Here is a 24,003-nt window from a genome sequence, read left to right as displayed (position 1 = left end):
TTTGGACATCTTAGCATATAGGTGATGACTGATGAGGCAATGCTCACTGCATGTAGTCTATATTCTATCAACCATATACAACTTTACTTCGGCTATTATTAAAATGAACAATTGAACATTATCGATTTCATACCTTGATCGCAGCTCCAGACCAGAAAACGAGATTCCCAAAAGACCGAAACTTTGCAACCAAACCGATCATATAAGATTATAGGCTATATAATATAACTGTTTGACTACGCCAGTGTTGCGAAAAAAAACGAGTATTATTTTTACTTTAAATTAAAAAGTAGCGGGTAGCGGGAGTGCGACTGAAAAAAAGTAGCGCCTCTCCCGCTACCGCTACTTTGGAAAAAAATAGCGCCGCTACTGCAGCCGCTACTCCAACTAAAAAGTAGCGCCGCTACCGCTACTTTTACCAAAATAGTAGCGCCGCTAGTAGCGGCGTTACTGCCCACCTCTGCTTGACAACGACACACATAAAGCGTCATGTAACGAATCGCAACCTCATCTAGAAATTTCAAATGTTCAAGTTTTTCTGGTTTAATTCAAATACACCTAATGGTTTATTTAAACCGACAGTTCATTATTGAAACATATTTTGATGAGTAGGCTACAGATGATCTATTACAGCAGGCATGCACAACTCAAAACAGTACACGAGCCGTTTTAGGAAAAAAATATTTTTCGCGGGCCGCGTGCTAACGTTGTTGTAACTAGCGTGTAGCCTATTTTATATAATGTGACCGATTAACCGTCGAATAAGAGAAAATGCTGACACCTCAACCAACAGTAAAATTCTGATGTGCACTGACACCTACGGTACCAGACACTACGTTTTGAAAATATTCATCCGCGCATTTTGTGCGGAAACAAGCAACAAAGGTTGGATTGTTGTTGTAAAATTTTTCAGCCAAAATGAGCAAAATCACGGAATATCTCGCGGGCCGCATGCGGCCCGCGGGCCGTATGTTGTGCATGCCTGTATTACAGGGTTAAACTTCTCCACTTGAGATACTGTCGCTTTTACATGAGCTTGACTTTGTTAATCTTAACGTCGTCCCGCAAATCTGACAGTCCATCTTTCGTGATTTTCTTTTTGATTGCGTTTTTTGTTGAATAACAAAAATTTGTTTTTAAACCATAAAAGCTTTTGAAGCAAAACGAGTCTTATTTGCAAACAATTAGGCCAACAGAGAAGTATGTCATATATTTTTTCCCTAATTCTGGATTCATTGTTTACTTTCTACTGCTGCACGACAGACGCTTACGGCTGCACGACAACACGACAGACTGCCCGGTGCTTAAAGGGACGTCGGTTCGACACCGCTCCAGAGCACACGGCTGTTTCTCTGCAAGACACTTAAAGGCATGCAAAAAGAATGGGAGCAGCGGACTCGAAGACTATAATTTCCTTCGCTGTTTCCTGTTTTTTGTGATGTCGCATCTGTAATTGCAGTGTATTGTATATTGTCGTAATGAACGCAAAATAAAGCATTACAGTATTATTATGATTTGCATTATCTACGCATTCATTTCAATTCTCAAAATTCATTTCAAATGTTTTTGTGGCTAAAGCCTTGAAACAAAAACAACGAAAGACTGAGGTATTACGTGACTTCATCCCACTCAACATCCATGTGCTTTTTTGTTCGAAAAACTCACCTAAACGGAGCATCGGAAAGAGATACGTGTTGAGACTCTAAAAACCTAATGAACGAAATTAAATCAGCAAAGTCACGCATGTTTTTCTTCCAAAATAAAAAGATAAAAGTATAAAATATTTAAAAGCAAAACGTCTTTGTCTTGTTTTGATTAAGTTTTTTATTTTTCATTTAACTAAATTCTTTCTAATAGTTTTGAGAGAGGTCGAATATGTAATGTTGCAACTTTTTACAGTAGCTTAATATCATGGGCCTCATTTCTGGGTAAAGCAGAAAATAATTAGGTTTTAAGAGCACAATGCCGTGCGCTCAATTGAATTTGCAAGGTTATGGTATATAGGCTATCTGAGTTAGCACCGGTAGAGATAAGCTTAGCGTCACTTGGATTGTGAACTGGTTGAATTGATGATAGCAAAGTCTCTAGAGGCGTTATTCAAAAGAGAAACAGGCATGGGTGCGCCTCAACCGTCTTCGTACGGGCGTCGGGCTATTTCGCTCAACCATGCACCAATGGGGAATGGCCTCTTCCTCCTCTTGTGAACGTGGTGCCGAGGAACAGACCGCAGACCACATCATCAATGACTGTACCATCTTCAAGCCACCTAACGGAGTGGAAGGTCTGCGCGTCATGGATGATGAAACCAAAGACTGGCTGCTCTCTAGTAGCCTTCCAGTGTAGTCCGGGAACATGGGGTGGTAAAAGGATAGACCCTCGGCCCCAGAGGCTCACACGACGACGACAATCATAAAGAACTCCGCAAAAAAATTATTGAAATCAGCTGTAACGTTTAGTCTAAGGAACAACAAATTTGCTTCAAGTCTTAAAAATCTTTTGGAATGCAATAAAAATAACAACCTAATAGTATTTATATAGCTCTAATGCTCTGTCGGCTACACAAAAATAGCAAAGAAATCTATTTCACAAATACTCATAATGGCCCGTAATATAAAATGTTTTCGGTCAAGTTTTAGATTTATTTCCATTGTTATTTAGCGTTTTTTACATCAATTGATGAATGATTCTAATAACTAGCAACAATAAAGCACAAAAGAAAATAGGCAAAATTAGAACAATATGACAAACGCAACAAAAGACTGCTCAATTCAAAGTATGATTTTACTTGAATATAGATTTTCTAACAATCTTGTCAAGCGTGGAACAGACTTAAAAACTAAAAGTCAAGAAAAATCAGCTTTTTGGAGCAAAATTTCTTTTATGTAATATTTCAAACTAATTTAAGACATTTTTCATCCGTCCAAATGCCAGGTGGGTGAAAGTAACTACAGTTTATATACAGTAACTGCAGATAGTTTTCGCCTAAATCCTCATTTGTGCAATACAATGGAGTGGGTCCTTTGTGCAGAGAAAAACGGTGGCATGAAATGTCATGTTGGATTAGAGTGAAGAATGAAAGAAAATAGTGGCAATGTTTTGGAGGTAATTTTGAAATGCTGTTGTACCATCATGATACTCGAATATCTTCAAATGATCCATTGAATCTATTGATATATAAGCTAGTTGGGCTGTTGGAAACAAAAATAGTTTAAAAATATTTTAAAATTTCGAAATGATTTGTTTCGTTTCGAAGCGATACTCTTTATCGTATTTCCTCTTTATCTTACCTTATTTCGTTTCGCAATAATTTCTAAGTGAAGAACTTCATTTCGTATCATTTCGAAATCCAAGCCATTTTATTTCGATCTGCGTTCAAAACAAAACGAAACATACAAGAAGTTGGAAATTTAACAAGTGTCGAATACCCATACTTTAAAGTGGATTCCATCACGTTTTTCAAAGGTTAGATCAAAATTGCAACTCACAAAGTGAGAAAATCTAAGCTTACGACGTGCTCCTTTTTTCTCTTTATTATATTGACCTCAGCCCGGGTTCAATTTTCCATTAGTGTTGCAAAATAAGGAATGTTATTCCCAATTTAGCAAAATTTGCAAAAGAAAAACTTTAGCGTCATTTGAAAGAAAAATTGTAGAATGAAGAAATTTTCAAATCTACAGTAGAAAGTTTTATCCAATAAACGTTTGAATATTTGAATAAATCAATTAAAATGCTCAAATATCCTTGTACAGACAAACGGCCTCAAGCTGCCACTGCTGTCAACCCAACATTTAAGTTGATTTTGTTTGATAAAGAGTTCATCAACGTGTCTAAAAAACACTTTTAGAACTACGTCACAAAATGGAAGGATATGTATCGGACTACTATAGCGATCTTCAAAAACCCTTTATTTTGTTGTAAGATGCATGAAAATATAGACTTTACGGTTTGGTAAAGTGAGTCTAAAATACAATGTCACAACACTTGATGTGAGCTGTAGACACCAATTTGCATTTTCAAGCTTTACATTTCCAGTAAATTTTTTAAACTTGTTTAATTTGAAAATGTGAATTTAAGAACTACTTCTGGAAAAAAAAGAGTTTTTAGTTTTTGAGAAAAAGGGAAGTTAGAGTTTGCAAAATTGAAAGACATCACAATTTATACAATGTTGTAGGTTACGGATTTATGCGACGGATTAAGACGTTGGCGAATAAAACTTTAACATGACAAGATACTTTGGCCATTAGTTGTCCATTTTTGGTTTCAATGTTGACTTAAGTCGTTTTCAACCTCAAGCTTTTCTTCTTTTTGTTTATGGCAAAATGCAGAACTGCAATTCGTTTGAAATGTAACAACATGGTACCAAAATATATTTCGCACTGGTCTAAGCGTTTCCACGAAACATATTTAAGCCTTAAAGCGTGAGGAGCCTGCACGATTATATCCAGACGAGCGATATTGCAACGTTATCATCAACATAATCTGCAATACTTTCACTTCCGTTTCTGCATTTCAATGCAGAGTTGAAAATATTAGCAAGCTAGTCAAAGATATTGCAACAATATTCAATCAGTGAATTATAGAAGGCCATGTCCTTTTAAATTTATCACTTTATTGCCAGAATAAGTAGGTTAATTGATTGGAAAAGTATCTGCTCTTGAACTAAACAAAGTGTGTTTTAAATTTCGAAGAAATTCGAAAGTGTAATCGTTTTTTTAAAAGAATGCTAAAATATAACAACGACAGTTTCTTGAACATATTTTTGTTTTTGTACCTTTTTGTACAGTTCCTATAAATCTTTGTAGGAACATTACATTTTTTATGGATGTGTTGTTTTATGCATTATTGAACTGTTTTTCAACCATTAGACATTATGAGTTGCCCATTTTCTTAATAAATGTCAAGGCAAATCTCAAATACAGCTTTTTTTTCTGTTTATATTAATCGCAACTTTGTCTTTGCAAAAAGCTTATTCAAAAAGATGATTTAGATGATGATCAGTTTAATGGATGATCAGTTTATGATGATTTGAACTAAATATTGAATTATGCTTCTGAGCTTAATTCTTTATTGTGTTCAACCAAATACAACAGGAAATTTGCTAGACAAGTAAAATTTGAACAATAAACTGAGTTCATTCAAATATCTAAGCGAGTGATTTTGAAAATTTGCAGAGAAATTAAACCAACCACAAGTTATAGACTGTCGTTCGATTTTGGTGAAAGATAAGTTAAAATAAACATATCGAGAATTTTTTTTCTTTTATGCAAATGCGCAAGCTAACTTGACACATAAAACCTTTCTTCGATTTTTTTTCTGGTTTGTCTTTAAAGTTCCAGCGTTTGTCTTTAAAGTATCATTTTTGCTCTCACGCCGGATTGAAGATGGAAGGGTAAGACATATTTTACTCGTTTAATATCAACTACACAACGCTTCAGTAATTAAGCAGCATTTATTTACAATCTAAAGTATTCATTTAGAATTTTCTATTTCATTTGTTATATGTTGCTTGCACTACTACAAAATTCTAGAATTGAAGACACGGAATCATAGAATCGATTGTAGCAAGTTCTGACCTACATTCCCTAAATCTTGTACCTAATGATGAAATGATGAAGAAGCTTGCTTGCTGCTTTCAGTCATTTAAAAAGTTTTATTTTTGCTACATACACACTCATTATTTGGGTGTTATATGTTATATAATATCTGTTATTCAGATTTTGTTATATAATATAACGCTCTTTTGCTGCTCTATCATGGAGGGTATTTTTTATTTATTTTTTCCCATTTAGTTTTTTTTTTTCATTTAAATCTTTTTTTTTCAGGTCAAAGGTTTTCATCAACAGAATGGGGTTTGGTGAGTACTGCATATTGTATTTTTATTAATACAAAACAACATATCTAATCGTAACATAAAATAAGTATATTTCAAAATACTTTGTCTATCAGTTGTATAAAAGTTGCTAGTATCTGACGGCTTTTAACAAAGAGACGAAACTATTGGTTTATCCCTCATGACTTTTCAGTGCAGTTCCTCTTGAAATTGTAAACATTTGCCTGGGCTAATAAAATGATAAACGTTCAACCTGTGTGTACACAAAATCAAATTTAAAACAGAACATAATAAACACAAACTTTGCCACTAAAAATGCAATCTCATAAAGGTCTGAGAAGTAATTGTAAGAACGGAAAGCGAATAAAAAAGTAATGAACTCAGAATTTACTGTTTTATCTTTAGCGCTTTTGAACCAATCGTAAAATGAATACCGTCTAATTTTTAAAACATTTGCTGAACATGAGCTTAGTATATTTTACGTTTTGGACTTTTTGCTTTTTGATTAGATTGACCAAGCGTTCCAATCATTATGGAACCAAATGGTGAACTATTCTAACGAGTAATTATCTATTTCAATCAGTATCAATTACTTATCTATAGGCACTATTTTTAAATATATATCATATCACACTTCAGACTCTACTTATTTTGATTCGTTTTTTATCGCAATAGGTTTTTGCAATATTATTGAAAAAATATAAATTGAACAAACCAAAATTTTTCACCGTAGTTAAATATTTTTAACACAGTCACTAATTTCGCGCAATGTTCAGCTTGCTTATGACGCCATAGTTGGAAAAGGGGCTAGAAGTATTTTCAAGAGTTAGCAACACTGATTTTGGCCATGTGTTTTTGAAAAAAGAAACACCCCAGTAGGAAATAAAATAAAGACAAAGACACTGATCACACTGACACACAAATGCATCGTATCGGTAAATCTGGGAAATACTGATTTTAAATAATATCGTCCTTATAGCCTGTCATACCAATGCTGTCGGCTGCATAGCTGAGTGGTGACAACCCTGGAACGGCAATCACAAGGGCGCCGGTTTAACACCGCTGAAGAGCATGTGTCTTTGGTAAGACACGGCAAGAAGATTGGCTTCCTTTCCGTCAACTTAATCTAAATCTTCAACCACCGTGTGTAAGCCTGGATACGACAAAAAATGCCAATGCTGGCAGATGGCCTCCACATACATTTCTATACTATAGTATGTTTTTCGCTGTTCTTATCCTAGTTATGCCAGCATTTAATGTAGTGTCATCCGCTATCTTCTTTTTGGTCTTCCCCTAATTGTTCTCGCATGTCTTGGTGTCCATTTTGTGGTTTATTTTTACCGTCTATTATCTGTCATTCTTCTTACATGTCCGCCTATAGCCACTTTTGATTTGATTTTGTTGTAATGACATCTTTTATACCTGTATGTTTTCGTTTCTTATAACTTAATTTCTAATCTTGTTATTTCCATTTCTATTTAATACTAGTCTTTCCATGTTTCTAAAGCATCACACTGACACACCAACGCGTTGTATCGCTGATGCTGGAAACAGTTGATCTTGGGTGGAATCGTCAATAAAAATCATAAAAAAATAAAAATGCAACAAAACAATTTGTTTCTCCACTTGGCATTACAATATAATGTAAGCCTACGACCGATGTTATTTACTAGATAACACTATTAAACTCATGTGCATAAACTGCATATACAATTTTTCAAAAATATTTAATAGCAGTTAATTAATATTAATATGATTATTATTATTTACCGACTTAATTTGAAACAAAGTAATATTTATATATTTATTGAAATAATAATTATTATATAATAAAAAGTTTTATTAATTAATAACTTTGAATAATTTTGTAATAAGCATAGAATGAAATTAAGTCAGGCTATAGAATATAGTAAATATTCGCAATGACAGTAGCATAAAAATAATCACCCACGTTATTTTTAAATATGTCATACTTAGGAAATATGTTTTGAGAACTGAAATATTGAAAATAGATTTCAATCGATTGTTTTCAAATCTAAACACGCAGAATGTATTTAAAATCGAAAATACTTGAACTAATGCAATTCAAATTGTGGTCTATTGAATAATATACAACTTCACAAATGTGTTTTCCTATTATTATACAGTATTTTGAATTCTTTCTAACAAAATTAAAAAAAAAATTTTGAACTCATTAAATTACCAACATTGTTGTAGTATTTTATTATTTATATGAGTCCTTAATAGCTCATTTTCTATCTAAAAAAAAAATTTTGAAAAGTCTATTTTTTCATTGCTGATATAATCCCGTTCAATGTTTTCTTTGATAAAACCACGAAAAGATCTAATAGTAATTTATATTCTTTTGGTTCATCGGTGACAAAATATCATAAATAAACAAGACAATGTCTCGTTCTTTCCATATTTGTCGCAAATGTTGTTTCCAAATATTCATGACTTTTTATTAATAATATCGAAAGGATAAACGGCCGCAATATCTGGGAAACACAATTCGTGTTTCCCATAAATTTATTGTATAATCATTAAAACCGCAAACTAGCAACCAATCTGGTTAACACATTTCAGTGCACAGTGTGTCACAACCACCATTTTAGTTTTGTAAAATAGCAGCAGCCATAAGAAGGTTTATTTGAACTGTATAAAATTTTGCCATTATATCCCTCTGTAAAAAGTGACTTGGTAGATAATTAATTCGGTCATTATGTACTTTTAGGAAAATTTTTAGTTTATATTTTTTGAAGTTATTGATTAGACTATTTTATTTTCATCGTAGAACTATTACAGTACCTTTGGTGGCTGCTTAATTAATTATTAGTAAACAATCGAGATATTTTTTTTTGAGAGCCTAACCCTAATGCATCCACTTATAGTTGTAAGCCTATAAGCTTTGAACCAGTTCTGCTGCCAGTTCGCCGGGATTGACAAAGTACAGTTTCCGCTTATTGTTGAAGTATCGTTGTATATGATACTGTAAATTTTTTCATTTATCAAGTGCCGCTGAACGGAGAGTTATCCTTGCATGGGTTTGTTTAAGTTCCTACCAGTAACCTTAACATCTCTAGGCTCTTATTTCAACCGAATTCCCAAGTGGTGCTGATTCAGCACCAAGTTGAAGCGCTTATATTATTACATTACATTATTTTATTACAAATCACATCATTGTCATTTTTTGACAAAAGATAGAAAATTTATTTGAAGTTGTGAAAATTGCAAAGTTGTCATTGTTTAACAAAACTCTTGCTTTGAAGCAATACACAAACAGTGTTTTTTTTCAAAATATTTATAATATAGTTTCGGGAGAGAGTTTGCTTTTTTATACTAAAGACAGGCAAGACACAACAATAGCACAGGGTTGAGCATTACAACAGTATATTACATATTTACAAATAGTTCAACATTCAAACGTTTTCGGCTTTACTTAAGCCCTCATCAGGAATCTGCAAATATTTATAAACTAGAATAAATTTCACTTCTTGACAGTAACTACCGTAACTAACTAACTAAACAACTAACTAAAAGCATCGAGAAATTTTTTTCACTGCCTTGCGTCATCAGGGTTTGCGGTTTTCTACAGTATACTCTTGAAAGATTGAAAGCTGACAATGATTTTAGGATTTCAGTGTCTGCGGTTTTTCTTGCTGGCGTTTTAACAGTAACTCACAAAATCAGAAAAAGCTGTTGATTTTATAAAGTATCAACGTTCAAAAACGTTAATCCGATTTAGAAGAACGCAATTGTACATATTGCATTTTCCGATAATATTTCACTATTCCTTTTTACGATAGTCAATGAACGGGTGTCTTGTTTAAAACTGTTTTGGCTATAGACCTATGTGGTTCACAATTTTGTATTGCAAAAACATACATTATTTTTTGCAAATAAAACGAGTCTTCAAAATTCAGAACATTTTTTTACTAAAATGAGCCTTTTGTTCAACTTACCAGAATGAGAATTTTTTGTTTTTTTATATGACTATTTTGACGACGGCAATACTTGGTTTGATGTGCATTGTGCAGTCAGTCATTGATTGGTACAAGTCTTGTTCTATGGTGTATTCTGAACTCTTTATTCGGTGATATTCTTATTTCATTCTGTTGTCTTAAGTTTTGTTTCATTTGTTAAAAAATGTTGCATTGGGTAGGACCGTTTGTTACAAAACAGATTGCCAAAGCAAAAAAAAATATAAGTTTCTATACTCCACCTACAGCATCACAAAAAAATGTATTGTCAAACTCAAATAGGTTTTGAAGTCTAGGCATGCCTGCCTTGCAATCTCCAGAGACTAAAATTCGTCCTTTTTGCATTGATTCAACGTCTGGAGACTTTTTCTTAGTGCAAAAAGACAAATTTTACTAGTTGTGAAAATGCTTATAAAAAACTGTAACAGCATTAATTTCATAATTCAGCCACTTCATGTCTTCAATCAGGAACAAGATCAGAAAATTATTAAATTTCTTTTTGGAATACGGTTTATTTACAAGTTTAGCTGAAATCGCTCCCCCCTATGACTACTTGCTGGATTCGCCCCTGTATTGGAATACAGTACAAGTTGTTTATAAATATTCTGTAGTTCAACATTTCTATTTTAGTTAGTGGTATCTTGTATTGCAAAGAATTGCTCCTTGTCGACAAAAGAATACTTGTTTATTCAAAAATGCTTATTGTCAACTTTGCTCATGCTAATCCGTTTTTATTACATTAGTTAAACGTCTACAAGCGTTAAATCGGTACAAAAAGTAACAAATTTGCTGACTGAGGAACGCCAACAAGCGCAAAGATGCAAAGCCAACAGCAAACAGAAAAATCGCTCACTTGATGGACTGACAAATTTAGCGTTTGCGTTGAAACGATGAAACGCCGAAACCCAGCTTTCTGGTTATTAAATCAATAATAGAATCCTTTCTTGCAGCAATTACACCTACCCAATTTATTACATTCTGCAAAGAAGAGAAAGCTTTTTTTCAAATCCCATCATTTTACACTATTCCCAAGTCTATAAACAATATAAACATCTGTCTACAAACTTTAACTTGATGAAAAGAAGGAAATATTTGCTGGCTAGGGAACGGGTGACAAGCGAATTGTGACTAACAGCAAACCACAAAAATATTTCACTTGGTAAATTGAGGGGATTATGGTTTGCACTGAAACGATGAAATTAGTATCAAAAATTTTGATCAAAAAACATCGACAACTACGGAGAGAGTTTGGTTTCGTTTTGCAAGCGGCCTTTAAAGGTTTGCTGGGGAAAATTTAAGCTTGCAGCAATATGATGTTTTTGGATAAAAGCTTTATGTATAATTTTGGTAAAGAGGTCACTTTCTTCAACCACAGACATATACAACCAAGCAACCACACGGCATTTAACATAATCCATTAAAATTGAACATAAACTATAAGCTACAAAGGTTTTCGGCCATACACACGTTAGCCCTTATCAAGTAACAAAAAAAATAACTGCTTATCATATCTACAATGAAAATGAATAACTGATCTAAACACTGAATTGAAAAACGAAATGCGTAAAATGAAACGGCAGAGCATAGGAGAAAGGCACATCACATGGCGTTTAAATTACGCGAGGCAAAGGCGCATCATATGACGCATCAAGAAAAGACGTTGAGTAAATAAGAAGCGCTTGAGGCAAACAATTGTGTATTGAGGCGAGGATTGTATGATTTTATTAGCAAAGCTTTATGTATGACGTAAAATTTTTCTTTACCACAAACCTTTGATTGATAGCGCTATTAAATTTCAAGGAGAAAACTGGAAATAACAGAACGAGTCACACCCCAGACAACAAAATTAGTCATTTTCACATTGATTCAACGTCTGCAAATATTGAATCAATGTAAAAATGACGGAACTGAAACTGAAACTTCAGCTCCAAGTAAGTACAGTACAATCTCAGACAAACTCCTTCAAAATTGTTTTAATGTTTTTTAAGCAGAAATTAATTATTCGACTGAATTCAAACATTCTTTGCCCTATCATATTTTTCGAGTCACGCCAAACTTCGTTGAAAAGAAGTTTCATTGGCTCAAATTTTCAAAGAAAAAATTCAAGGTTTTTGTTGACCTCTTATTTCTTATCGCTGCTTGTTTTTTTGCAGTTATGCTTTTGTGTCTTCTTTCGATGGTAGAAGGTCACCGTATTTCTGCGGAATATTGCGATGATTATGACCAAATTTTAACCTTTGGACGTCAACTAAAAAAAACCTTGAATACCTTGGAATGCTACCAGGTAAGAGTTGCAATTCAATCAATCATTCCTCATCTAGAAAAAGTTTTATTTTTCATCACGTTTCAACATCGCCAGACGTCAACGTCTCAACGTCGCCAGACGTCAATGTTTCAACGTCGCCAGACGTCAATGTTTCAACGTCGCCAGACGTGAACGTTTCAAGGTAGCCAGACGTCAGGCGACAACTTTTGCGAATTGGGTAATAATTACTTTAACAATTCAACGTCTTACACCTCTGTTACGAACAATCGTTCCCCAGATCAAACGTCACATAAAACCGTTCAACCGTTAAAATCTAATTAACCTGGCGTCTTACGTCATAAAACATTGCTGAACATGATGAAATGTTGCATCATTCCGATTCACCTCATGTGGAATTATGCGACAATATGTTGACTGTTTCGTCATAGATTCAAGTTACTTGTGGGTTGAAATATTCCATTACTTTCGTTATTTTTCGATTGTCGCTTGAGAAGGTTGGTTGAATATTAAACTGCTCTGCTTTGTGCGTACCAACTGGACCAAATTTCCGTCCTTTATCCAGAAATCGGTTCTGCGGTGTCAAGTTTTTTTTTAGTATACCATGTTTCGCCCTCTTTTTAACAGCCTGTGCAGCGCTGTCGTTTTTTGAAATACAATTCGTGAAAAAGAGGCTTCAGAAGAGTGTTTCGCTCGGTGTCATCGCATACAGATAAAAGATTTGGGAATAAAAGATAAAAAATTTGAAATAACATCTTTAAAATTTTGGAATCATGTCAAATTGTTTGCACCCTAAAACATTTAGTTCTAACCGAGTGTAAGAACAATTTTGTAATTTAAAATTTTTTTGGCAAAATTTTTATTCTTTTTATTATCATAATTTGAGGTTTTTCACATATTTAAGAAAAACATTAGAACCAAAAACAACTAGTTACACTCAATATTGAAATTATTTTTGCATATATTCTCTCATTATGGGCTTATTATAAGATTGTATTCTGTTTTTTTAGCAATCTAAACTTGTGTTTAGTGGTTAAATGTTTAGCTTGAGTGAATGGGAAGGCAAAGGAATCGAACAGGATGAAGCTCTTTTTAAGCAAAACGATATTTGTCAATATAGTTTATTGATTTGCGCATAGAAATCCAAAAGTATGTGATATAGAGATATAAGATTATTAAACTGACATATCCCAGCATAACATATGAGAAGCAAGACAGAACGAAACCCGAAACTCCGCTTTTTCTGCAAAACTAGAAGACTCAAAACTCAATTTAACATTTTTATGCCTCGCTACAAGCTTGCTTCCAACAAGAATCGTTACATAGTTTTAAAAATAACTTCACCACTTCTGCATAACCTATAAAAAATGTAATACAACTTCTAAATGAGACAAAAAAACTTCTATAGTGCAAAGAAAATGATAAAAATGGTTATAGTTTTGAATTTCCTACATCTAAAATATCAACATACTAATATCGTTAAATAACATGATGCGTTCTACTGGTGCAAAATTAAGGTAATTTATCACACGATCTATAAAGTGACATAAAGTGTATCCAGTAGAACGCTTCATGTTATTTAACTAAATGCCTGGTGAACAGCTTCATTCAATTTTCAATACTAACATCGTGGTGCAACTGCACAGTGCACAACTCTTTAAAAAATAACTAATTGCTTACAAAAAGTATTATCTAGTGTAGTGTTACTGACAACCAACACCAAATGGATGGAATAAATCCTCGGTAACAACACTACAACAATCGAAAACTTCACTTTTCCAATCTTGTTAACCGGCCCTGCGTCAAAAGCTTCTACAAGTATGCGAAACTACCAGGAACATCTTATCAAGGCTTTGTCAGACCGAGGATAAAGATTTAAAGCCAAAGCAACCGAAGAAATGGCATCATAGATAAAACGTAGCAATTGTTTAATGCTGTGCGTTTGTAAACAATAGGCTACATTCATGCTATCCATGGAGAAAAAAAAACTGCTCAAGTTGACAACGTCCACCAGATTATCGAAACTGCTCGAAACATTGTAATCAATAAAAAAATATATGTATCGGTCAAAGTTTTTGATTTGGGAAAAAAAAAACAATTATTGAGACATGTGTTTTGGTGAAACGTGGATTTCAAAACTGACAGTTTTATGCAGTGTATAGTATATTTTAGCAGACTTTTTATCATGCTTTTTATTAACGTTCCACTTCGTTATTTTGAATCGCCTCTCAGTAGGTTCACTAAGATTTATATTTAGGTTCCACAATTTTATTCAGTACTTATCAGTATGAAATACAATAAGTAAACAACATATTTAAACAAGATGACAAAGTTTTCATTCAAAAATTTTGATTGCATGTCTACTGTACCTAAGTGCCTATAGTAAAGTAGTAATTATTGTATTATGATTGTGATTGTTTAATGTGTTTAATAAAGCCGCTAAGAGGATAGATTTGACCCGTTATCAACCATATCTTTGGGCTCAAAATTACGACACTTCTAAACAATACGCACTGTATTCAAAATGAGCTGTTTCTTGGAGACCCTCTGCTCTTTGGATAGATTACGCGCCCATAAAATCATCCAGATCCGGGTCCAAAAGTACCGTCTATACCCTGACCCTAACCATAGACCTCCTTGTCAATGCTATTATGTGCTTAAGTATTTAATTGTTTATATAACTGATGTTTTTACAGTATACTGTGGATTGTGAGGGAATTCATACTCCGCCTTCCAACATTGTGGTAAACTTGAGGCTTATCTATATCTATAGACAAGTTTGTGAAACAAAAGTATTTTTGTGTAAATTGCAAAACATACATAAAGTTTAGAAAGTATTCGTTTGATTATATTAAACACATTTCATTTCTTGAAGCCTTTAAGGTTGAACACCTTTTAGGTTGATTTTTAGTAGTTAAATTGCGCATTTGAAGTTTTAATATCAATTTTCAAACTATCCAACACATCCAAACTATCTAATACTATTCAATGCAGTACATTTTATTTTATTTTAACGTTTTGACGTATTTTATTTAACACTCTGTTTCAGACAAGTGATGACATTTTCCGTCGTTTTGAAGAAAATGCTACTGGACTTTGTAATGCAATGCGAAAAGAATGTCACTGTGTAAAATTTGAAAAGTAAATTAGTTTACTTTTTTTGTTTGGTAAATTGCAAGGCTACTATTACAATAGGCTACTATTACAATACGCATTAATTCAACTAGTCATACCATTTGGCAGGTCTGTTGAAGAAGATATTTTGGGCCTTGTACCAATGAAATCCTTAGATCCTAAATCAAGATATTTATAAGAAAAACACACTACTGTACATCCATGGAATACGTTGTGGTTTCTTAATGTTTTCGAACCCTTTGCAAATGTTCTTGGTCCATTAAATTATCCCTGGCCAGATCCAGAAGTACTCTCAGGACCCGCTTGTCAACGCCACAACTTTTTAGTCATAAGATCCATAAGATAATCATATTAAAGAAGATTTCCATAAAGTCATTTTGTCATTGTTTTTTGTAATGAATCTTTGTAACTGAGTTTTTGTGAAAATGTTTTAGGTACTATGGCCGAAAGTTTACGAAACTTAATTTGTTTACAAGTTTTGAATCAAACAGAAAATATTGTGCTGTTCAAAAGAAAGCTTGTTTAGTAATGCTGTTACATCAAAATCCTATATAATTTACCAAATGATAAATCTTTGGTAGAGAGTATGCTTTATTGAACCGTAGCCAAACAAAACAAAGTAAAGTTAGCGGGTTTAACAAGTTTTATTACCAAGAGATATAGGCTAAGCTAACATAATTTAAAAAAATCAACTCAACGTTTTCGACACATAGCTGTGCCCTCATCAGAAATTACTTAAATCTGCAATATACATAAAATGAAAATTGTAAGATAAATCTGACTATGCGCTATAACTGTAACGATACCCCGGACTGAAAAGTGAAAACTGAATAAGTGATACAAGCATGATTACGAGTAATTTTTACGGCGGAAAACTTTGAGTAAATTTATGTTTGTGATTACGTTTGCTGATGTAAAAAAAATCACTCATAATCATTCTAGTATCATTTGTTCAGTTTGTGCTTTTCAGTCCGGAGTGTCGTTACAGTTATTAGTGCATAGTCAGATTTATCTTATAATTTTCATTTTATGTATATTGCAGATTTAAGTAATTCCTGATGAGGACACACGTACGTAGCCTACGTGTCGAAAACATTTACGAAATCTGTTCAAAAAATTTAAAATTGTTATCATTTAGGGCTGACAACAGAAGATTTTGCCACGTAACAAAAAAGGCTTGCTCAAAACACTATGACGACTTGCGAAATGAAACCCAAAGACAAAGAAAAGTAAGAAAAGCTTTTTATGTTTGCAACTAGTAAACTAGTTTGGTATGTTCAATCTAAGCCTATTGCTGCAAAATATAGAGGAAATAGATGGTATGAGAATTTATGACAGTGAGATTTATAAGAATTCATTCGTGATTATGTTTTAAAATCTTACTCGTGGTCAAAAAATGGTTACAAAATTAGTGATTATCAAAATTATTTTAGCCAACCCAGTTTAAATAAACAAACAATCTTATCACTCAATATAAGATCATCTTAAATATGACTGATGGATATAGTTACTGTATGCAGATGTTTGTCAAAAAAGTGAAGGTCTGGAACATTTTAAAATTATTCTATGCGCACGTGGTCTGCAATTTTTTTGTATTTGACAAATGCGCATATGGATAGGCTACTCGAAACTCGATGTATCCGAGTTTATCCCACTTGGATATGGTATTGTTTGGGATGCCGTCACCACGAAGTCTCACAAAGCTTTACTAATCTTCTTTCGTATGAGAGGTTGTTTTTGGACTACATTTCATTGGGGTAAATGTCCGGGCATTCTTCGAGCAGCCACTTGATTGTAGAGTCCTCCAGCGTTGACAGGCCAACTGCCCGTGGAAGAGTAAACGTCGGGCAGTGGTATAGGATGTGATCTGCTGTCTGTTCCTCTGCACCACAATTGCATACCGCAGATGTTGATAGGCCCCATTTGTGCATCAAGTAAGCGAAGCGCCCAACACCCGTGCGGAGGCGATTCAACCGTACCCAGGCAGGTCGGCTAAGCTCCTTTCCTGGTGGCATGGGTCCAGCGTCGGGAACAAAGGTGTGGAGTCTGGAGGTGTTGTCTGTCCACTCCTCTTGCCAGGTATTGGCGATCCAGGATGAGGCACTGGTGTTGTGCTCCAGCAAGGATTGTGCTTGAGCGACAAAGGGGCTTCTCGATTTGAGGCGTTTCTTTATTACCGATCTGGTGATGTAGCTGTGGAGCGCGTGGTGTGGCTCCAGTGACCGGCGAGCCAAGGAGAGTGTGGCAGCTTTGCGGCGAAGCTCAGCAGGGGCGATGCCTGAAAGAACTGGTAAAAATTCAGTAAGTGTATGTTTCAGGCATCCCGATACAATACGCAAGGCGTCGTTGATGGGTTTGTCGAGCAAGTGAGTATGAGCACTACGACACCATACAGGGGCGCAGTACTCCGCGGTGGAATGGACAAGAGCCAGGGTAGTGGTGCTCAGAGTTGTTGCTATCGCTTTACTAATGTTCACACATTTTAGTAAATTTATTTTTAAATAATTTTTGGAAATGTAAAAAAGTACACCAATAAATTTTATTTGTTAAGCATTAAGTTTTGACCCCATTAACTACTGTATGCGCGTAAGCCTTATGACATATTAGCAAATAGTTCCAACCAGCCTTCGCTTTCGCCTACTCATCAGCAAAGTACCATATCCCACTATTCCTTCTTGGTGCCACACTTCTCGCTGTCACAACATTGGCATCACCAGCGCCCTGCGTACTGCGACTGATGCCTGCTGCTTTTCACACCAATACACAATCTGTTCTTTGCTGGCTTCCAGCCCACTAAGCTTTTTGAAGAAGCCACTCTGCCCTAGGTCGTCGAGCTTTGGAGGCAATACATAACTCCAAGATCTTTGCTTCTTTTAACAAGAAACAGCTTCGTTTGAAACCAAGGCACACATCTATGCCTACGGCTTGGCTTCTGTTTAATGAAGGTGACAAACCAAATATTCCCGAAACTAATTTGCTGGACTATAATGGAAATTTGATTAGAAGTCTAATTCTACCGGGGTTCGTTCTTTTATCGAGCCAAAAAGTCGTCCCATCGACCTGTGGTGAGCGCCATCTTTGCATGTGACTTCTGGACCCGGTAAACATAATATCAGCTGAATCAAGTATCCTCTTGTTCTTGCAATTTTGATACTACAGTAAGTAACAAACTGCAGACCATACTGCATCATCAATATTTTTAACCGACCACATGAAACTGAAAATACTGTAGGCGATGTGTGCCTAAGATGAGGAGACCGAAGATAAGACTGGCTGCTCTCTAAGTAACTTTTCAATGTACACCACATGAAACTGAAAGTACTGTATATATTATGTCTTGGACAATGAAACTAAAGACCGGCTGCTCTTTAAGCAGCCTTTCAGTGTAGTCCGAGACACTACGTCAACCTACAAGAGTAAAAGGACAAAATGTGGGCACCAGAAGCTCAAACGAAGAAAAAATTAGTTATCAGTATTTTGTTATGTTGTATCTTAGTCAACTTGCACAAAAATGGACTTGCAAAATTGCCACTAAAACTTTTGATTTTTTCCTACCTTATAGTAATTTACCCACAATTGCTGACCACTGCTCTACATGTGGCTTTGCCGTTCATATTTTATTCTCAATTCAATTCGTCAGATAGTTTTGAGAGTTAGGTGAGGCTTCTCGTGGCAAGATTGAGTTTTGAACTCTGGTCGACGGAGTGAGGGACTACTCCTTAAAATTTTGTTGATAATGTTTTCGAATTTTAAAACTAACTAGACATGTAATGAAAAATTTGCTTTTAAAATTAAGATGTTTTTTAATTTCTTTATTCACTAATTGCTTTGACGACAACATCCAGGCATGAATCGAACTCAGTTTAATGACACTGGGCGAGCCAATTCAAAATCGTGACTCATGGAAACAGATAACGCATGTTGATGCGCAATCTGCTTCAGGCGGAGATGGCGACTGAATATATTGTTCAAGAGCTTTGTTGTTGATGTTTTTAGGCTAACACTATGTAATATTAAATGTTTTATCAGAATACAAGTGGGCAGCTTCTTTTACCCTGGAATATAGAAGAGAATTGTGAAAGAAAGAAAATTTTCACTTTAAACAATGTGAGTTTTATGATGTCACAATAGTTTGTAAACTAAGTAAACATTTTGATGTCTAAATAGCAAAAATAATTAGCTAGGCAATATGACATCACAGAACAACTGCACGCCACAACATAAACAGTAATTTTTTCAGGAGTTCAGTTCAAAAGATACAGCAGTTTAGTTACTGTACTTAATTACTGTACCTGTTATAAAGTTGTACTGAGGAGAATTTGATATCCAAAATCGAGATACTGTATGCAACATGTCAACTTGGTGTAATTTGGACTCGTCGTAAATTTTCCTTAAATTTTGATGTCTGATGGTTTTTTTCACCTCGTTAGAGAAAGTGACAACATAGAATAAAATGTTTTAAAAAAGAATACAGTGCAATGAAAGCCCTTGTCAGAATTGATAAAATTGAATAATTTTTGCTTTAATACAGTAGATTAAGATCATCTTCAAAGAAATATAGTTTCTGGACAGATAAAAAACAAAATATCGCCACTACTCTTTTCTGTGAAGTACACAAACAAGAAATACATTCTTTTGGAACATTTTATCGGTTAAATCTTATATCAACCAAAATTCAACAAGATACCCACAAAACTTCTGCAATTTATAATCAGCATTTTGGCTTATTGTTTTAAAACTAAACACATTCCTAGACAGAAATTGCCAATTTTTTTGCCCACTATTTAATTGTCGTCGTCGTGTGAGCCTCTGGGGCCGAAGGTCTATCCTTTTACCACTCCAGATTCTGTGAAAACTAAATAATAAAGGCTACTTAATAATGAGGGTAAAACATTTGATGAAAGTAGCAAGCCAACGATTTCCATTCAAGTTATTCAGGTTACAATTATTTTCGTCTGCCAAATCCTCATCTGTCATATCCCTCGCTTTTGGTAATAAAAAGTGAAATTTTGCCATACTCTCTTTATCAAGCCCACTATATCATTTAGAATAAAGTATATGAATAAGTGTATATAAGAAGAACTAGAATTTGTGTAGACATCCGCTATGTTGGCATGTGTTACTATTATTATAATGGTCAGCTTTTTCGCCTTTCAATTCTTCTCATAATAAAAACAAAGTATGATCTATTTGTATATTAACCCAATAATTAAAAAAAAGTTTCATGGTGTAATTATGAGGTTATTGCATCATTCACCAAAGTTCACGAAGTTGAAAATGCATTGTCATATGAAAATTTTGGGAGCAAATTTCAGCGGCATGCTTGAAGATAGACACAAAAATTAGCTCTCTTGCCTTCTAATTTAGTTAGTCTGACATTTTTTAACTTCTCTCTTTTAAATGACATAAACAATTTTCCAAATTGTTTTCAGGTGATTTACATCATGGAAACCCTAGTGAAATTGAAGGAAGAGATTAGAATTATGAACGAGTTTGTTGCAACCAAAGGAAAACGAAACTGCCATCACCCAAAGTGGGGCCAGGATTAACAATGTAGCTACAATACATGACAATTACACTGAAACTTTGTGTCTAAGAGTAACAAACTTTGCAAAAACAACACTGAAAACAAGTTACACATTAAAACATTTCCATTTTAGGCTATATTTTGAAATTATACTGCACCGACAATAGCCTACTTTGTTTTTTCCACGTTTTTTTTTCACAAAACAAATCAATAGTTTATTTGAACCTTCCTTATTCTAACTCTTTCAAGCTTATTTGAACTCTGATAAAGCAACATGCGTGAAAGCATGTGAGCAGGGATGGGTAATCTTTTCACATGCGTTGGCCAAATGAAGTAGTGATAATGCTGAGGTCGGCCGCAACGATGCTTATTCAATAACATAATATCAGGCAAACTAGTCTTAAAGTTTTTAATGTCGTCGCAGGCCTCACAAATACTCCACGTATGTTGGGCCGTAGGTTGCCCACCTTTGGATTAGATCATCAACGAAGGAGAAAAAAAATTCCGCAAAACTAAAAAATCATAGATTAGCCTACAATCAGTAACGAATACAAGAGAGGGTTGAAGGAGCAATCGCCTTGCTCAAATTTAAATTAAAAATGTGTATCAATAAAGTTCGATTGAAGTAAAACCGTTTAGAGCAACAGCACGGATATAGACCATATGTAATTAGAAACAAAAAAGCAACACTGTTTCAATTTTTTAAAGTTGCTGTTCGATTTTTTTTTATGTTGTAGAAAGTATTTTCAGTCGAAGAAAATGAGACACAGTGAAGGGCTTAATCAGACCAAGGCCTATCACAAAGTGTTTGTTTTGGAATTAAACTCCAAAAAAGCTGAACATCCACTAAACTTTATTGTGTAGTTTAACGTTAACGTTTAACGTTAGTTAACACATTTAACGCAGGTCAAGTCAAAGTTTTGCTATAAACCAGCACTCTAATTTGGAGGCGGTTACATGCCATTTCTTGCCCATACCGAATGTTAATCCGAGAAGATGTGACAATAAATGTTGAAAATAGCTCATAGTTTTAATTCAGTCCAATTTATGTGAAAATGTACCCTGGATTGGTAACAAGTAGAAATGTTTTTTTCAATGTAATGTTAAGTATTTACAACGTTTCACGGTCAAAGTATTCATCACAGAAAATCTGTAAACTAATTTTGAAGCTCTAATCGTTACAAATCCCATTGTTTATTGTTTACGTTTGGAAACACATTAAAAACTCCTCGATTAACTGAATGTTACATTTTGATGTATGGTAATATTGTGAAATATATTCCATGTCACATGTTTTCTCTGCTTGAAACACGTTGATGTAATTATACAGGAACATCCAAAATCGGTTTCGCCAAACAGCGCAAACCAGATTTTATTGGACACTTGTGTTACCTATCGAAAAATTACGCAGCCAGTGCATTGAATGACCAAAAGCATGCTCAATAAGTTGATTATGGTAGTTTGATTATGTTGTTTATGTTATTTCTATGTAAATGAAAAAAGACGTAGTGTAAGTCAGTACCAGCTTAATTGTCCAAACTCCTAAAGTCGTCTGAAGAACACAGGCAGCTTTAGGTTGCAAATTTTGCCAATGCATTGATCACTCTTACTACAAGAATTGCTTTGTGTCTGTCTTTGCTGGTGTGTTGAAAATTGTAGCCTATACATTCTCACAGAATTGACGTCATTGTATAATCTTAACGAATAAAATTCATCTTTTTCATGCTGCAAATAATGCTCTGGTGGTGTTGGAAATGTCAGTGTTTGTTGTTGTAGGTTTATAATACAGCTTAAAGTTTGAGGTTTTCTTGGTTATATGCTAAATCTTGGAAAATCCCAAACGGTCAATCCACTGTGCATACGTAGACTGATCAGACCTTTGGATTAAAAAGGTGTGTTTTGTAGTTATCCAGACTGAAGTAGCCTACTTTGTGGCTCTACGTAAAATAAGAAATAAGGCCCTTTATCAGAACTGACGATGCACTAGCAAGTGCGAAATATATTTTCTGTTACATCTACTGACAACTGATCCCTGTTCCTTAGCAATTGAGGTTTTAGCTTAAAATAAGAATTATTATTATTATTTATTTGAGTCAGACAAAGCTGTCCATATCCAAAAAAAAAAAAACGAAATAATACATCAACTGCAAATAATACACTTTAGATGTCATCCGTTTAAGAGCTCACTAATTATTTATGTTACAAATTTACATACAAAGAGCGTTGAAAGAGTTGAAAGTATTCAGAATAATAAAAACAATCAGATGACTTGAAACTTGCATTGAAACTTCAAATTTCAAAATTGCAACCAAGACAAGTAAAGCCCTGTTTCAAACATGTTCGCCATTTTGTGACTACCAAGGAATTGAAACCTTATCGCTTGCTAAATCTTTGTAAAATATAGTACTTGAGTGAGAACTCAGCTTTTTACTCGTGACCCTACTATGTTCATCACGTGATCTCACATTCATCACAAGATTTTACATTTATCACGTGATCTCAGATTCATCAAGTGAACTCACAATCATCAAGTGACCTCACATTTGTCAAGAAAGTAATGAAAATAGTAAGAAAATGAAAGCCCTTATTTGGTGTTGATAGGCCTGCGTGATCGTGACGAAACAAGTATTAAAATACTTTGTGGTTAAAGATTTGAATCAAGCCACCGGGAAAGCGAAAACAAATCTTTTTAATCACACCTGAAGAATTCTCTAAAGAGTTTTACCCAGACATACAAAATTTGCATTTGCTTGTGGTTTTAACAACAACACAAGTTCTAGTCATGTTCAAATAAAATCAACCGAGTTCAGAAACTTGTATGATTTATTGATAAAGCTTTAGCCACAGTGATGCAGGGGCGTTGACAGGGGGGTCTAGGTGGTACTTTTGGACCCAGGCCCGGAATATTTAAGGGGCCCGGATTTAAAAGATTCCCCGCGACTTCAAACATTATCAAGATCTTAATATAATCAGATCTAAAGGAATTGCCATCAGAGGTTAAAACAGCCACTTCAGCCGTCAGATGGTAAAGTACCGGGCCCCCTTCCGGGTATATAGTGATTTCCCTAACCACGATTTTTTTTTCAAAAACACGAAATATTTTTCTGCACCTACTCTTTAATTCTGAATATATATATTTTTTGGTGGTAATCACTTCTAGCTACTTGCAAATCATAGCCCTAGGAGGTGGGTGGGCAGGGGGGTGGGGGCGGTTGCTCCCCCGCTGAAAAAAAATGTCGCAAATTTGGGCAAAAATGTCAAGTTATTT

The 24,003-nt window shown here is 34.5% G+C and overlaps 1 protein-coding gene across 1 annotated transcript; it reads left to right on the top strand.

The window, feature by feature from the left end:
• Nucleotides 1-5,373: 5,373 nt before the first annotated feature.
• LOC145765305 (uncharacterized) lies at nt 5,374-22,461 on the top strand. The gene is made up of 8 exons (XM_082577107.1): nt 5,374-5,389; nt 5,823-5,854; nt 11,964-12,094; nt 14,770-14,817; nt 15,123-15,214; nt 16,347-16,437; nt 19,238-19,315; nt 20,641-22,461. Exons 1-8 carry the CDS (start codon nt 5,382-5,384, stop codon nt 20,755-20,757), a joined length of 597 nt encoding a protein of 198 aa, XP_082433233.1. The 5' UTR covers nt 5,374-5,381; the 3' UTR covers nt 20,758-22,461.
• The last annotated feature ends 1,542 nt before the right edge of the window (nt 22,462-24,003 follow it).

This window comes from Aplidium turbinatum, chromosome 2, assembly GCF_918807975.1.
Source record: "Aplidium turbinatum chromosome 2, kaAplTurb1.1, whole genome shotgun sequence".
Classification (NCBI taxonomy): domain Eukaryota; kingdom Metazoa; phylum Chordata; class Ascidiacea; order Aplousobranchia; family Polyclinidae; genus Aplidium; species Aplidium turbinatum.
Note: the sequence above shows the minus strand (reverse complement) of the source record. Positions and strands in the feature narration are given on the sequence as shown.

Coding starts and splice junctions, on each gene's coding strand:
- LOC145765305 (XM_082577107.1), top strand. Junction 14,818..15,122: donor CTCCGCCTTCCAACATTGTG/GTAAACTTGAGG, acceptor ACTCTGTTTCAG/ACAAGTGATGACATTTTCCG. Junction 16,438..19,237: donor AAACCCAAAGACAAAGAAAA/GTAAGAAAAGCT, acceptor ATGTTTTATCAG/AATACAAGTGGGCAGCTTCT.